At 47.4% G+C, this 16,488-nt stretch overlaps 1 protein-coding gene across 1 annotated transcript in view; it reads right to left on the bottom strand.

Annotated features, from left to right (window-relative positions):
• Positions 1 to 2,312: 2,312 nt before the first annotated feature.
• Apcdd1 (APC down-regulated 1) overlaps positions 2,313 to 16,488 on the bottom strand; it is a 29,953-nt gene continuing 15,777 nt past the window's right edge. The window contains exons 4-5 of the mRNA XM_021150269.2: positions 5,145 to 5,466; positions 2,313 to 3,527 (exon numbers count right to left, since the gene is read on the bottom strand). Of these exons, the coding sequence (XP_021005928.1) occupies positions 3,079 to 3,527; positions 5,145 to 5,466 (771 nt within the window). The 3' untranslated portion in view covers positions 2,313 to 3,078. The remainder of the gene's footprint in view (positions 3,528 to 5,144; positions 5,467 to 16,488) is intronic.

Below are 16,488 nucleotides of genomic sequence, written 5' to 3'. Positions count from 1 at the left end.
TTTTCTGACTCTTACCAGCAAGCTACTCAGGAAGAAAAGAAGCCTGGTGCTATGCTTTGACTGTGCTGCGCCGACATTCATGATTGGGAGTCGCATTCCCTCACTGTGGCAGGGCTGGAATGTGGAGCCAATAGCAGGGGCGGAGGTCAATGATGGAGCCATCATGAACGGAATGATGCTGTTCTCAGCAGGGCTTCAATCTCGTGGGACTGGATTTGTTGCCAGAACAGACTGGATAGAGCAAGTCCACCCTCATGCTCACCTCAAGTTCACTTGGGGCTTGCTGCCACGATCAAGCAGCAGAAGACCCTTGTCAGATGCAGCTGCTCGAGTTCAGGCATCGCAGTCTCCAGAACCACAAACCAAAATAAACCTGTATCCTTTGCCAACCATCCAGCCTCATGTTCTGCTACACCAGTGGCCTAAAGCCCAGTTGCAGCTGACCCGTGAGTTCTGTAAGAATCTTCCATGACTTATGACTTCCCTCAGATGTAGAGTTTACTAGCAGAATTACCCACCACCGACTAACAGGGAGACTTGCCAGGTGCTGAGTACCGAACTATGGTGGATTTCAAACTTGCTATGTAAATGGAATAGTCTAGGGTCAGGCATACCTTTTTCAGACTTGTTCCAGTCAGACATAGTAGAACTGGTCTGTCATCCCAGCACTTATTGTGTGGAGGCAGAAGGACCATGAATTCAAGGCCAACCTGGGCTACATAGTAAGACACTGTCTTAAAAGTAGGCAGGTGTTGGAGGATAGACTGGTGTACTCCTTTTGCAGAGGAACAGACTTTGGCTCTTTGTACCAATACTGGGTGGCTTTAAGCCACCTGTAACTTCAGCTTCGGGGATCTCTCTGCACTGTGTGACACCTGTACTCGGTAGGTATAGGTATAGGTATAGGTATAGGTATAGGTATAGGTATAGGTATAGGTATAGGTATAGGTATAGGTATAGGTATAGGTATAGGATGTGACTATATTTACCTGTTCCATCACATACACATGAATTAAAACAAGGGAAATCTAAAGAACAACGAAAGCATCTCAGTATTGACTTGTCATGTCTGACCCTCAAGCCAATGATGGCCTCGAGCTCCATTGTGGCTTCAAGGTCACACATAACATCAAGATCACCTTGGCGCACATAAGGGACCTGACTCTAGAGACCCTATTGCTGTTAGCATGATATAACCAAGCCAAGATGAATGCACTCGGGAGTGATGGTGACATACTTCAGTGTGTCGGTGAGTTGTGAATAAGCTGTTATTATTTCTCTGTAGAGATGTATATTACATCAGAAAGTGATCACACAAACTTCACAGACTCATCATGCTTACACTATGTATGTGTTAATATCTATCTCTTTGTGGGCGTAGATCAGCACATTGTTAAAGGGTAGAGATAGATAACTCCAGGTGGGTTGCAGTGAACCAAAGTGGCTGTAAGCCCAACTCTTGGTCACTGAAGTGTGTCTATAGGCTCACACTTTGAAGACAGTGTCAGAATTCATTGAGTCGACAAAGAAGACATATTTCGTGGGGTTACTTCCAAATTCTTTGTTTATTAAACTTAGTAGACATTAAGTTAGTACTTTCATTTTTTAATAAACCCCCTCAAGTATGCACCATGACTTAAAATATAATCTAAATATAAAGCACTCTGGTACTCCATGCCTTCGTTATAATTTAACACCACACTGAAAGCTACTGCTTCACAAAGTGAACTCTTAAATACATGACTGACTCTTCTCCTGGGTCCTGGTCTCCATGTCTGCTTTCAGTTCCATCTAGGTTTTCTGTCTCTCCTCCACCTGACTGCATGGGTCTCTGTGAGCAATAGCACTTGGTGTTTATAGCACCAGTTGCAATAATACAAAGGAATGGGTGGTGGCCATCCCCTCCTCCCTTCGGATGACTGTGAAGCGGCGAACCCTGAATGAGATGGCTCTGGCCCTCACAGCTGGGGCAGAACCAAGGAAAAGCAGAGAGGAAGCTGAGTCAAGCTGGTAATTCTAGTAACAGGGTGACTCCTCCTAGACCCCACCATGGAGCACAGGGACAGCTGGCTCCTAGCAGAGTGGCTCATCTGTGGGTGAGTCTCACCCCAACCTCTTTCCATTAGTAAGCTACTGGAGCACTGATGTTCGGTTTCTATGTGTCAAAGATGGCAGAGTGGATACGCCCACCCTGTGAGCCAGGACACAGGGGATTGGTTCACTTAGAGAAAAACTCCACAGATCTCCTTGTCACTTGTGTGGCACTTAACACAAGGAATCCCCACCCCCATCCCCACCCCCCACTCCCCACTGCTGCTTCTGGCTGCCTGGAGCAGGAGTTGCTCTGAATTTCCCAAATGGATCAGTCTCTTCTGAGGGTTAAGCAGCAGGCTGTACCCTGTAGCCACCAAACCAAGTATATGGCACACATCTCTTCTCAACAAGTGAAAACCGGCGCTCGCTCGTCAACAGAGTTTAAGTTACTTTGAAGCTTTAGGGACACCTCTCTACTCAACATTTCTCAAAGTGTTGATTGGCATTAAGGCTGGAACAAAGACTTAGCTGGACCTTGCCTCGTCTCTTATGTATTTAACAACACCCCCGGCTCTCCTGTCGCAAACATGGGGTCTTCATGGCGGTCCCAAGCCAACTCTGCACTGGGTTCCAGTGTCGAAAACCTCGAGTGTGGAAGGGATTTGGAGAGATTAAAGAGAAACAACGGCAGAGAGAGCTACAGCTTGTCATTTGTATCTTTTAAGTTCAGCTCAGAAACATAGTCAGGAGTCAGGGGACAGAGAGAAGAAGGCAGCTGCCACCCCTAAACACACTAGCCCCGGCTCTCTGCAGACATAAAGTGCAATCACACCGCTATGAAGTTCTCAGGCCATGGATCGGGCGGGAAGACATTCAAAGCTGAAACTTCAAACACACTGCTCATGGCACAGAGGCTGGAAGAGGGGGGAGAGGAGAAGCAACGGCAGATCTCAAGGCATTCAAGTGCATCGAAAGAATCAATGTCCTTTCTCTGTGTGAAGGAAAGTCATACACGGTAAAGAGTCTTGGTTTAGGAAATGTCTTCTATCTGAGGATGCCCCAATGTGGTAGAGTCCAAAGGCTAATGAAGGCAGGAAGCAACAGGGACCCAGCTGTCCTCCCTGCTGCCCTGCCATACAGATGACCTTGACTGTCTTCCAACAAGTCTTCAGCTCTCGATGAGGAAGAGGCACACTGGACCAAGGGCATCTGGTAGGATGTGGCTCTCTTCTCTGGTCTGTCTGGGCTGGAGCCATCGCTGGGCCTCTGGCCATTGAACAGCAGGTAGCGGCCTCGGGTGTCTTGCTCCATTTTGAAGATCTCATATTCTGTGTGAGGTAGTTTGATGCCCAGAGCCACGCAGCCATTGGTGTGTGTCACATCCTGTTGGATACCCACCTGCCAGGAGCCCTCAGCCCCACATTCATTCCCACTGAAGACATTGAGGAGGGAGGCTGTGGCTGCGTCCATGGGAGTGACCTTCATGTGATTCACTGTGGAGAAGAGAGATATCTATGACTCTAGGGACTCAACTTAAGGAGGCAGACACTCCTGGCAAATGCTAGAGGTGCTGTTTCAACACAGCTTTCTCTTTAAAGCACAATCCAATCACTTGCCTGGCTGACCACAGTAATCAAAACAGTAGGCTCGGGTAGGAAGTTCCATATGCTGACTTGAATGGTAATCATACCAAGCACAGCCAGCCAGCTCACAGTGTCACACACTCTGCAGCTACAACTTAACTACATGGCCCTGCAATGACTTCATTAAGTATCAGAAGTAATGTAGAAATGGTGTAAAGTATAAGAGCATATGCACAGGTTTTGTGCAAGTGTATTCATTTCACAGAAGGAACTAAAGCAACTTTGCGTTTTGGTATCTTCAGGGAGCCCTAAAATTAATTCCCATGAATGTAAAGTCATGACGGTATACTGTACATATGACCAAAAAACAGTGACATTTGGTTTACATGCTGAGCCCAGTTTGGAGATGATCACACACATCCCTGTGAAATACAACTGTCCCAGCATTTCTCAAAAGTCAAAAGTGATCTTTGGGATTACCCAATGACCCAGATACCCCCTTTAATTGGTATTACTCCCTAGGATGCAAAAAAAACCCCTCCATAGTTAACAAAACTCAAATGTTTGTTTTATGAAAAGGTTTTGAAATATCCAAGAGATCTCACATTGAACATGTATCCGAATCACCAATTTCACAGATTAATATGGGCCCATCAGTCAGGAATCTAAATGCAGTTAGGTTGCATACAACAAAAATAAGAAGAAATAAATATAAGCCCCAGCTCTTGCAGACCCTTGGGGTCCTAAGGGTTAACTGTATACAGGTGTAGTGGGATTTTTAGTGAGTAGACAGATTTGTCTTAAGTTTAGCACAAGACCAGTGTCCAAGAGCTAAATTCCTCCATCAAAGGAGGAATCATGCTCAGGGCTTCACTAAGGCAACACAGACATCTCACAATCATTGGATACAGTGTTACTCTGAAGGGGTTACCCAATGACCCAGCTACCCTCTTTATTTGGTATTACCTACTGATAACCACCTTTTGGGCATTCAAACTTAAAACTAAAGCAGTAAGTCCTCCCTTGGGGTCAGGGCAGGTGCCTCCCAACCCCAGCTTCCTTGCTTGGGTGAGAAGTTCACAGAGTGAACTTTCCCTATGATGTTCTCACCTTCCAGCCTGGCACAGGCTCTCATATGCAGCCTCAGCTCAGACTGGAAGTGACAGCTCTGAGCATCAAGAAGTAACCGACACCTGCTCTGTATTCCTCATTCAGGAAAAGGACACAGCATACAAACAGGCCTGATGCTATCAGAGAGGCTGCTAGATTTCATTGCAGGAGCATTCCTGACTCTCACATCATAGTGGCCCGTGTGATGGTTTGGATTCCATTGTACCTGAGTGTCATGTGGAGATCTGGTACTAGCCTGTTCTAGGCAGGAAGGAGGTATTTCCAAGGATGCTTTAAGGCAGACATGGCTCTCACTTCATCCCCAGATCTCAAGCAGCAAAGATACCCTTTCTCTTAGGTTCTGTCCCAGCAGAAATGTGCCAAGCCGTGCTGCGAGATGTGAACTAGCAGACTTACCTTTGAACACAAACTCCGTGCCACCCATGACCTTAGATGAGAGCACACCGCGGCTGTAGCGGCCTCGAGCGTAGATGGTGAATGTGGGGTGCTTGCAGACAGGGTCTGAGTAGTGGTAGTAATGCCCTTCCCAGGTGTTGTTGTTGTCGTGGAAGATGAAGTGGCGGGTGAGGAAGAGGACCTCGGGGCGTACCTCGCAGCGCTGGCTCACCCATTCCCCGTGGAGGCCAATGGTCAGGTCAGCCTTGGGGGGCAGGATGGGAGGGTGGTGTTCATCGGACCGGAAAATGATGCGGCAGGCTATGCATGCATGGTTGTGGTTCTGAAACAAAGAAACCAAGACAGTTAAAGACTTTAGTCTTCTCATGAGCTCAGTGTGCATGTATATCCCTGAAAATGGGCAGGGGGTGGGTTCACCATGGTTAGGATTAGGTACTTGGGTCACCATCGTTTATACCCAAAACCCCCAAAAGAAATGGAGCCATGCTCTGGTGCCCAGAGAGTAGAGAACAGTGTGAGCCAGTATGTATATTCACACAATGCATGCGGCTGTCACGGGACAGCCTGCCTAACGTCAGCTATGGCGTGGACCCTTTAGGGACCCTGTTGAGGTTTCAGATCATCACAAATCCAGTGGCTATGTGGGTGAGGATGTGGAGACCTCCCAATCCTTTGGTCCTGTCTGTGGGAATGTAAAATGATGCAGCCTTTGTGGATAAGAGTGGGACGGTTCCTCAAACGCTCAAACATAGAATTACTATGTGATCCAGCTATCACCCTCCTAATTACAGGTCCAGAAGAACTCAAAGCAAGGGCACTGACTGACCCACAGAAGTGAGAGGGAAAGCAATCCAACTGTGCAGCCACAAACGAACGGCGAAGCACACTGTGCTTTGTATGTGTGATGGCAGAGAACTCAACTTTAAAAGGCAGGATGTTCTACACAAGTTACAACACGGATGGACCTCAAGGACACTGTGCTAAATGGAATAAGCCAGGCACACGCACACACACGTGCGCGCACATGCGTGCACACACATACATTGCTCGATTCCATTTATTTGAGAGACATTTAATGGTGAAATCCAGAGACAGGAGGTGGGAAGGTGACTTTGAGGGATGCGACGGGAGGTAGGGACAGAAAACACAGATAGTGGGTTTCAGTTTCACAAGGTGAGAGTTCCAGATATGAACAGTGGTGAAACGTCACCATTATGAATGTAACTTATGCCACTTAACTGTGCTCTTAAGCGGGTACCCATGAAACAGATCCATGGGTGTATTTCAGCACAATTATATTTTTTTCAAGGGAGAAACACACCACAGAAAACACAGAGCTGTGACAACACATGAGAGGAATCACGGGGTTCCTTTGACAAAGTGAATGCAGGAGGCAGAGGAGCCACACAGAAGGGTATGGGGGACCTCTGGGGCATGTGCACAGCCTGTCCATGTGTGTTCAGAGGCCAAGGCTCACAGCTCCTCAGCTCTTGAAATGCTTGCTTTCCCAACTCTCTGCAGTTTAAGGTCCACCATAAAGCTGTGCTCTCGCTGCCAGGAGGCACGGTCTGTGAAGCGTTTATTTGGTGCCTGTATGGCAGATGTCACCTCTGACTAACCTGTTTGCCTGGAGGCGTCAGAGCTGGCAACCAAAACCTGACTGTAAGTCAGGAGGACTGGCCCCGGCCAGCAGGCACAGCACTGGAACATTGTCACCACATCCAGCCCACAGGACAACTCTTAACCCAATGGTCTCCTCTACTCTTTAACTCCCACAAAGTTTGTACAAGGCACAAGAGGTAAGCAGAGCTGGACCATAGCCTTTGATCTCTGCCCTCTGATCGGGAGGGAGAGCTCACTGGGACTCCCAGGTTATATGTAGTCAGACCCACGGTCATACCTTCACCCCTCTGAGAGAGGGACACACTTGTTCAGCATTTTTCCTGAAGTCAAAATTTCACCTCCTTCCACAAGGTAGGGTGGTAGCCCTCATAAATGTGACTTGGCAACGGTGACAAGTTTGCCTTCCTGGAAGACTGTGGTAAGGGTGGGGGTGGGAGAGCAGGCAGGTGGCTGCCACCTGCCTCTTCTACACCCCCATTAAGGGAAGACTTTGTACTTACATGACCCTTTCCATCCATTGGATGAGTTTAGTTACCATTTACAGTAGAGAACACTTCCTTTGTGCCTGTGATGCGTGGTGGCTTGCAGATGGTGAGATCACTTTGGGTACCGAGTTAAAGGGGGAGGGGACAAGCCTTCCATCTCCCAGGGTCCAGGGGCATTGGCTGGCCTGGGATTCCTGCAGAGGGCTTTGGGGCAAGGGGAGAATATAAACCATGCTCCAGCCTGTTATCAGCAGACCACAGGGTGATAAGACCCAGGGAGATAACAAGTAAACAGCCCACTGAAAGCAGAGCTGAATCAGAGCTGATGAGAATATCTCTGGCCAGATCCTGAAGGCCTGAGCAGGCCCCCACTGCCTACCTCACAGCTGGTGGGAGCCACAAACAAGTTATTCCTCTCTCTCTATTTCAACTTCCTCACTTACACCAAGGTGACTCTTGGACATGCTTGAGTAACTGCCGCAGGAGAGAAAGGGAAGAATAAGGTGGTTTCCACTCAGGGGCCCCACTTGGGTAGACCAAAGCAAGGTCATGGTCCTTTGGGTTCATTATAGGAAGGAAAGAACGAACCGAAGTAAAAGAGAACGCAGAGTCCTGAGCTCTGACAGGCTATGTCCTCTCTGAAAGCTGCCAGGAGGTGAAGGATCCAAAGCTTTTGCCCTAAACGGGTTGTTCTGACATTTAAAGGCCAGGATGGGAAGTTAGGGTGGTGTCTATAACATGTACACTCTGGGGCTCCTGCAAAGAGCAGAGTAGGTCAGAATATTACCACAATCAGCATGAAGCCTGTTCACAACGCCACGGAGGCCCTGGCCATCCATGACAGTCTAAAGCTCCTGCAGGTGGCTTGCTACATTCCAGAGGAGGCATCAGAAGCTGATGTTCAGTCAGTCTCCAGTGGTCCACACACACAGAGCTGGGTCCCTACTGCTGGAATCTGCACCGCAAAGATGCTTGCTGCCCACCGCATCTGATTCCCAGGGGGTCTTACAAGGTTCTGTGGGCTTAATAACTTACTGTCACCCATCTCTACCTCCACTTCTCCTCCACCCCACTCTTCACAACTTCATTTTCTATATCCAGTGAGAGTTTAGGACCATCCACTGTGCCACCTTCATTTCTGGCCTTTCTAGGAAGTTAAGTCTCAATCCCTGAAAAGATTTGTTTTCCCCTTTTGGGACCGTATTGGTTCAGGGACAGCTCAGTGCTGATGGCACAACACTGAAGATCAATGCTCTTTAGTTCAGCAGGAAAAGGATGAGTGGGGAAATGGTCCAGCTGTCACCCAGGCTGTACTACAATGGCATCAGGAGTGGTAGGTTGGTGTTCACGAATATCACTTCTTTAAGAACAGCAGGCAGGAGTCCTGGACTCCAAGAGGATTCTTCTGGCCTGTGGTTCTGCCAGATGAATTGTGCTCTCGAGATAAAAGGTTTTCCACTGGGCAGAAATCAAAAGTGGGCAGGGCATGGTTGAACCAGTGTGCCTGTGGGATTTGTGTTCATGTGCAGTGGCCAGGAGGAACCTGGCTCTTAAGCATTAGTATTACCAAACATTTTACTCTGGTTATTTTTGTTTTATTGTGGTTTTTTTAAAAAAAAAGGTTGTAGCACTCATCATCTTAGTAATTTTAAGTGTACCATTCTGTGGCATTGAGAATAGTCACATGATTAGGTAGCGATCACACTATCTCTAGAACTTTCTTGTCTTCCTTAACTCAAATGACCCTCCATCCCTTCCTCTCCTAGCCCCTGGCAACCACCCCTGCACTTTCTGTCTTTGAACATGACAAGACTAAGGACCTCCTATGAGAGATAACTTAGGGCCCCCTATAAGGAGACTCATATAATATTTGCAACTTTGTGGCGAGCCAGTGTCATTAGCAAATGTATTTCTAGGTTCTCCCATGTTAGAGCATGTATCAGAATGGCCTTCCTTTTTAAGGCCTAAGCATTTCAGGCAGGGACACATTTTGCTTATCAGCTCCTAGGCCTTTAGACTGCTGTGAATAACGCCATGAACATGGCTGCATGGGTATATATTTGCAATCCTCCTTCAATCATTTCGAGTATATACCTAGATGTAAAATAGCTATACCACATGTGCAATGTAAAATAGCTATACCATATGGCAGTGCAATGTTTGTATTTTTGAGGGAGAAGCCTGGGTTCCACAGTCATTGTACCATTTGACATCTCTATCAGCAAACTACAAGAGTTCCAATTCCCCCACATCCTTGCCAGGATTTATTTTCCACTCCCCCCACCCCCTTTGGTAACAGTTTTCCCAATGGGCAACTTCCTATTGTGGTTTAAATTTATCCTTCCGTAACAATTTGATAAAGAGCATATCTGTCACTTGTAAAATTCTTTAGAGCAGGGTCTGTTTTGCCCACCTCCCCATCCCTTTGAAGCAGTTTTGCAGTTACCATTAAGCAACCAAAGATGTCATAAGCAGAGGCAGAGGTTTTGGACTCAGTGGATGAGGTGAAGAAGGTGACGGTTTTAGTCATGGCGGGGGAGGGGGGTGTACGGCGATGCTTCTGTGTGTGAATTAAGTTTTAAAAATTGTTTTCTTAAGTTCTTATACTTTCTGGCGTGAATGAAAACTAAAGGGATCTACAGCAACTGTGTCACAGTCACAGAGAATAAAGTCTGCACGTTGTATTGCCCTACAGCTCCCTTTCTAGGGAGGTTTAATGAGAGAGCCTTTACAGATTAGCAGAAGAGAACTCCGTATGCAGATCGTTCACACGGAAGAAGATTTGCACCACCAGAAAGCATTTGCTTTGTAAAATTAGTTTTACTATAAAAAAAAAGAAGAAGAAGAAGAAGAAAAGCATTCTGATACAAGATTCCCACTTGAGAAGTGTCCTTTCCGAGGCTCACCAACTTGGCTCTATAGCACTTCATTTCCTTCCATGTTAGAAAGAACTATATAGTGTCAGGACTTCTGCATACACAGGGTTTGAAGGTTAAGATCGGGAGTCGGGGCGCAGTAGGTGTAGCTTTGCTGCTGTTCTTTACGCCCACTATAAAAAGCTCTATAAAAGCTTTATCTAAGGACTTGGGTGCTCATCTGGCATGTAAGTGACTCTGGGCTCCATGCGTGGCACCAGGGGTTGGGGGAAGACTTAACTCAAGAGGATTGGAGCTAGAAATAAGCCCCATACAAGTGTTCTCTGAAAAAGAAGAACTCGTGTTAAAAATGGAAATCGACCCTGCAGTTCCCAAGTACAAGGCATTGCTGACAGGGAGCAGGGTTTGCTTGTCTGCACACTGCCCTGGGGCAGCAGGTTCAAGAACTGCAGCCTGTGCATAAGAATACGAGGTTCTGAGGCATTCAAGTAAATCTAGGTCTTAAGTTTAATGAGAATGTTGGCATAATTTCCAGCCTGTGTAACCAAGATGTAGAAGAGAAAATAACCTGGGTCAGATGACGTCACAAACGTAAAGCCATCTTGGGCCTCTAATTCAATCCTAGGGCTTATGGAATGCTACCTCCAACTTCTTCCCCTCTCAGGCTTGAGGTTCTACAAACAGCAAATGTCCCCTCACCAAGTGCTGCAGCCCCATGGCAAAGGGCTCTGAGGCTGATGACTGATGGGGGCTCTTCAGGCTTCTCCTGTTTCCTGCCAGCATTTATTTCTGGAGGGTTGGTCAACAGCATCTGCTGACAGTGCCCACTTGTTTCCACGGGCTTCCCAGAATGGAAGAAATTACTTGAGAAGATCTTGTGAAAGATCAATTAGAGAAGCAGGCTGGACAAAGCACAAGCCTTCAAAGCAGCCATTCTTGGCTAAAAGTTTTGTTCAAGGAGAGAAATGGGAGGCGAAGATGGAAACTTCCTTTCCTAAGGCTTTGCTCCATTGGATAACAAAAAAAAAGTATTCATGAGTCCCATACAGAAACCCTGGGTAGCTAAGCCCACGGTGAATGCTCTTGCAATGGCAATTTGCTGGGTGCTGGGTGACATTTCTGTTCCAGACCATCTAGCTTCCGCATTAGTCCTTTTAGGCCAAGACCAGAGAGCCTCCCTCATTCCCTAGGTCCCCTGGCAGAACACTGGCAAGCCTGATGAGGCTCCTGATGGACAAACTGATAGGGAGAAAGGATCTCGGGATATTTAAGGGGTGGAGTAATGAAAGTCACATTTATCCATCAGGAGAGATGCTGTCTGTGGGAGGAACATCTTGCAGTGCTTTCTGGAGACAGATTCAGAGTCAAGGAGATGGCTCAGTGGATGAGGACACTGGCTGCCAAGCTCTGTATGTGCGCACACACACAAAGTAAATAAATAAATAAATAAATAAATAAATAAATAAATAAATGTAATGCATAAATTCAGAATTGGATTCAGGTAACCCATGACCTCTGGTTCATTTTGATCCCTTTAAAGGGGCCGCGATGACTTCACTGGTCTCAGAGGAAGTTTCCTGCCTGCTCCCCTCCTCTCTCCCTAGCTGCTGAGACATACTTTTTAAATGGCCAATTTCCTGCTTCTTGGGGGTTTCACCCTGGCCTCTCAGTGTTTTTGCCTTTTAAGGGATGAAATGTTTACCGCTTGCATTGTCCTTGACAACAAATCTTTCCTAGCCTGCTAACTCCTTAAATAAAGCAACCCTGCATGCCTGTTTGTCTGCCAAAATCCTCTGGAGGAGTCAAGAAATAACAAGATCTATATCTGCGATCGGGACATGGCAGCAGCGCTGTAGCACAGCCATGGTGTGATGCTTACAACCAAGCAAGAAATGACCAACCGCCAGCGCCCTGTCTGTATATACACCATGTGGCATCTGCTGCCTAGTGAACACCTTGGCCCCATAACGGGAAGAATTTTCTTTACGAAAATTTACCTAAGAATGGCATGGGGAACTCTCGGGTCCCCAAGCCCCGCCCCCCCCAACCTTCAACTTTGTACCACCACATCCATCTCCTATCATCTCTGCCATGTCCGATTCTTAAGAGAAAGCACACAAAAGCCCCTTGTCCTTTCCCCAGCTGGTGTCTTGTCCCATTACCCAGGAGTCTCATAGCATACACTCAAAGAACAACCTAGTCTGCAGCAGCAATGGGCTGAAAAAGTCTACTGCCCATGGCCACCTTTTCCAGTCCCTCTGATGTCACTAATGCCAGGAAGTTCCACAGATCACTGTCCTTTTCACACATGGCCATCCCTCCCCCATGAATGGGTTTTTATCTGAGGATACATCTAGAGTCAGATCAAAATACCAAGGGAGAAACCCTGCACCTGTGCTAAACCTTCAAGTGTGTCTGCTCGCAGGATCCTGAAGGATACAGTATAACAGGCACTCCTATAGACTCAGGCTCTCTTAGACATTGTAAGTCCACTTGAGATGTATAGGTATATGGAGGTATACGGAGCTCCCGTGCACACATTACTCCAGCATAGGACTTGAGCCATCTTTTGATGTCTCTGGAGTCTTGGAACGAATACCTTGTAGACAATGAAAGCCCTCATTCTCAAACAAGACTCTGCATTAGAAACTGATGCTGGCTCCCAGCCTGGGAGTTTCTGTAGACTGGAGAGTGTGTCAGAGCTCTGACCCCATTCTTTCTGTCAGGGTCTGGTGCTGTGAAGGCCTCCCTCCCAACCCCAGGCAGCTGTAGGAGCAAGTTAGCTAGGTCAGAATGTTTAAGACACGCAATGCCTGGCGGTTACTTTTGGACAATCCTTTTGACTTGCAACCCTGTGGATGAATCTGTAGAGGTTTTTGGAGACTGAGCAATTCCATCAGCTTAAAACTCTTGCCATTTCCAAGGCTCCTGGCCATCATTTGCTTTTAATAACCATTTGAATCTATCACTGCATGAATGAAATACATTCCAACTATACAGCTCTCAGGAATCAAGACAGAGGGTGGTGCTGTGCTGGGGTTAAACTCCCACTCGGAGCATCTTCTTAGAGGTTATTTTAGGCCACCCTGATTTTTCTTAAGGAAGAGTAGCCAATTTCCTCCTGAAAGAAATCCCCACACACCTGAGTCTGCAAACAGCTCTTATTTGCCAAAAGACTCAGAGCCTTAGAGCCAAGCTGCATAAAGCCTAGAAAAACAGGCTGCCTTGAAGTTTCTATTTTTACATGGTGTCCTGTTTCCACAGGGGCTAAGACTAGCGGTTTCAAACTCAATTTAGCGTTAAACTAAGTTTCGGCCAGGTCTCCATGGACCAGCAATTAGGGAGAGGCAACAAGTTCAAAGATAGAGATTCCAGGACCCCTGCACGGGCGTGTGTACTCTTTGAAGAAACTCTCTCCCAGTTGCTTCCTGTCCTGGGCTAGACAGCCACAACCAGCCCAAACAACCTGTTGCTGGAATGTCCCATGGGCACGAGCAACTGGGCTGTACCATGTCCAGTGTCTAGAAAGACACTGGCCAAGTCCACTCACTTCCTCCTAGCTGTCTTGGGGAAGGACCTACAAACTTCCTGAGGGGCATCACGATGCACCAAAGCCAAGAGGTACAAGGCAAGGGACAACAAGAGAAGAATGGCTACTTTCAGCTGCTGAGCCCAGTGGCCTTACAGTCTTGCAACCACACTGGCTGGGCAGCCACAGTGGTCCCACAGCATAGGTCTTGCTGAGCCAGGGGAACCTCAGCCCTCCTCCCAGTGGCTACCAGCCTTATCTGGTTTCACTATTCCTTATGATGCCTAGCTGGGATTTTTTTCTTTTCTTGAATTTTAATTTTCCCTTGCAATGGTTTTTAGGTTCTGCAAGACCATGGTACAAATGACAGAAGCCACCCGAACCCTTCCTCAGAATCCATTGCTAGGTCCCCCCTCTTCACACCCTCTGTTCCCCCCTAGTTGTCAGCATTAGTTTTACACAAATGAGATCCCTTTACACATGCTGGTCTTCTTATCCCTTTTATGAAGAAATGTCCTAGATAAACCTCACTTCCTCAAATTCTTTCCACCATTCATGTTTCTGGAATCTTGGATTCGGACCTGGGGTGGTTTAAGGAGTCTGAGTCTTGAGAATCTAGATAAATGCTCCCACAACTGCCTCATCCAGAGAAGGGAGGAGACGACAGGAGGATGTGTCTCGTGGCTGCCGACAGCGCTTGTACACTCTCCAGCCTGCCGTTTTCATTTCTCCAGGAGCCGCCAGCCAGAAAGGCTCCTCTCTCCAGCTCAGGGAGACAGGATGGACAGCATCTGTGCAGCACTTCCATTGTAAAGGAAAGAAGTATGGACGGAGCCTCCAAGGGGTCAGAAAGGGAACACTTGACCCCAGCTGGTGCCAGCAGGACAGCTGTGTACTCGGACTAGCTTCCATTTCCAAATTCCACAGGCTTGCCAATTTATCCAGAGTTCAAGAAAATCTTTTAACTGTTTAGAAATAAAAAGTGCCCCAGAGAAGGTCAGCATCGTGCCTGTCACCCTGAAATCCCATGCCAGGCCGGGATAACTGACTCTGAAGACATTCTTCCTACCCGCAAGGAATCACAAGCCAGTCAGGCTCTGACCTCTGACCGGGGAGGAACAGAAACCTCAGGCTAGGTCCTCCCCACCTGGCCATAGGTAAGAAGTTTACCCAGAAACCTTCACACTCTAGAGGCAGAGGAGGTAAGGGAAGAGATTCATGTAAAAAAAAAAAAGGGAGGGAGGGTATAGGAAACAAAACCAATTCTTCTCTTTCTGACATTTAAAAGGAGCTTAAGATATCAAAGAGCCCAAGTGGACACATGCTGGCAAGGAAACAGAACCTGTTCCTGGCCGTGCAAACAGCAGCACAAGGTTAGGGAAGGGGCAGGCAGCCTGACCGACCTCTACCCATGATTACTGAGGGGATGGGTTTTTGCTGCTTATATTTTGTTTTTTTGTTTGTCTTCAAGACAATGTCTTATACTGTAGACAGCAAGCTGTATACTCAGGCTGGCCCTGGCACCTCACTATGTAGCCCAGGCATTCCTCTCAGCAATTCTGCCTCAGCCTCTTGAGTGCTAGAATTAGTCATGAGCCTACACACTAGGCATACAGCTGTTTTTTTACTCACTGGAAGGGGTGCAGGGCATGACAATGACCCTGCCTGCTTGGCAGATTGCCATAATGGTTTGGAGTGACAGAACAGGCATGTCCCTGGCTAAGGGAGTGTTGGTGGACAACCCAGACCACATGAAATCAGTCAGTCATTCTTTACTCAAAGGACACCTCACATGTAGGTGTGAAATGACCCTTCCTTTCCTCCATTTGTAATCCAATTGGAAGCAAGATGGTGCACGTCTGTGAAGCTCACTGCAGAATAGAGATGGCGCTACCTTCCAGTCGGGACTCAGAACAGAAATGGAAGCCATCAGTCCTTACCTGCTTTTCTAAAAGATCGACTGAAGCCTGGTCTAGAACCATGCCCCCAGAAGCAGGCAGCACCCTGCTAAGCAGTTCCTACACCATGAAGGGATGGGGCTTTAGGTCTCTTGCCCATCACAGTAAGAGGATACCAGGCCTTCCTTGGGTACCACAGCTTCCCTTGCTTCTTGGTACTTCTGAATATTAAGGACAGAGCACAAGGGACCTTCCTCCTCCTCCTCCTCCATGTGGGAAGGAAGCTCCAGGAGCCCTGCAGGTCCTGCTGGTTAGCTGCCTACAGCAGTGCACCATCACCCCAGGCAGTCCAGGCTTGTGCGGGCTTGTGCGCTCTGGGCCTCCATGAAGCACCACCTTGCACACGGGACATAATTTTCATAGTTTTAACGAGGATGGTTATTTAGTAGAGCTCCTTTACACGAGCATACAAAAGCAGATGGAAAGACAGGCAGCCCTGTACCATCTCCATCAGAGAAGTCCCTGAGGTGCTTGATTAGTGATGAGTAAACTCAGTGGGACCTATAAAGAAGACTTTGATTAATGAAGAAAAGTCAGCCAGACCCACTGTTCTTAGCTGTGGTCCACCAAGGCCAACAGGGCTAGCAAGGCTGGTGGATACTATAGAGAAAAATCGCCTGGCTGCTCCTACAAGCTTGAATCTGTCTGCTTGCCCAAGCCCAGAACCACAAGACATCAACTGACATGATTCGGAGCGTGGGGGAGGAAACGTCTTGTGAATTCCAAAAACTACCAGAACATAACTCAAATAATGGGAATTGTATGATTTAATTGCTTCCTGCCTTCTTCCCTCCCCCTTCTAATCGCAGTCATTTAATAAAAAGGAAGATGGAGTCTTGAAGAAAGAGATTTGGTTCAACTGTTGGCACTAAA

The sequence above is a fragment of the Mus caroli genome, unplaced genomic scaffold (genome assembly GCF_978045245.1).
Source record: "Mus caroli unplaced genomic scaffold, Mus_caroli_1 scaffold_19, whole genome shotgun sequence".
Lineage (NCBI taxonomy): Eukaryota > Metazoa > Chordata > Mammalia > Rodentia > Muridae > Mus > Mus caroli.
Note: the sequence above shows the minus strand (reverse complement) of the source record. Positions and strands in the feature narration are given on the sequence as shown.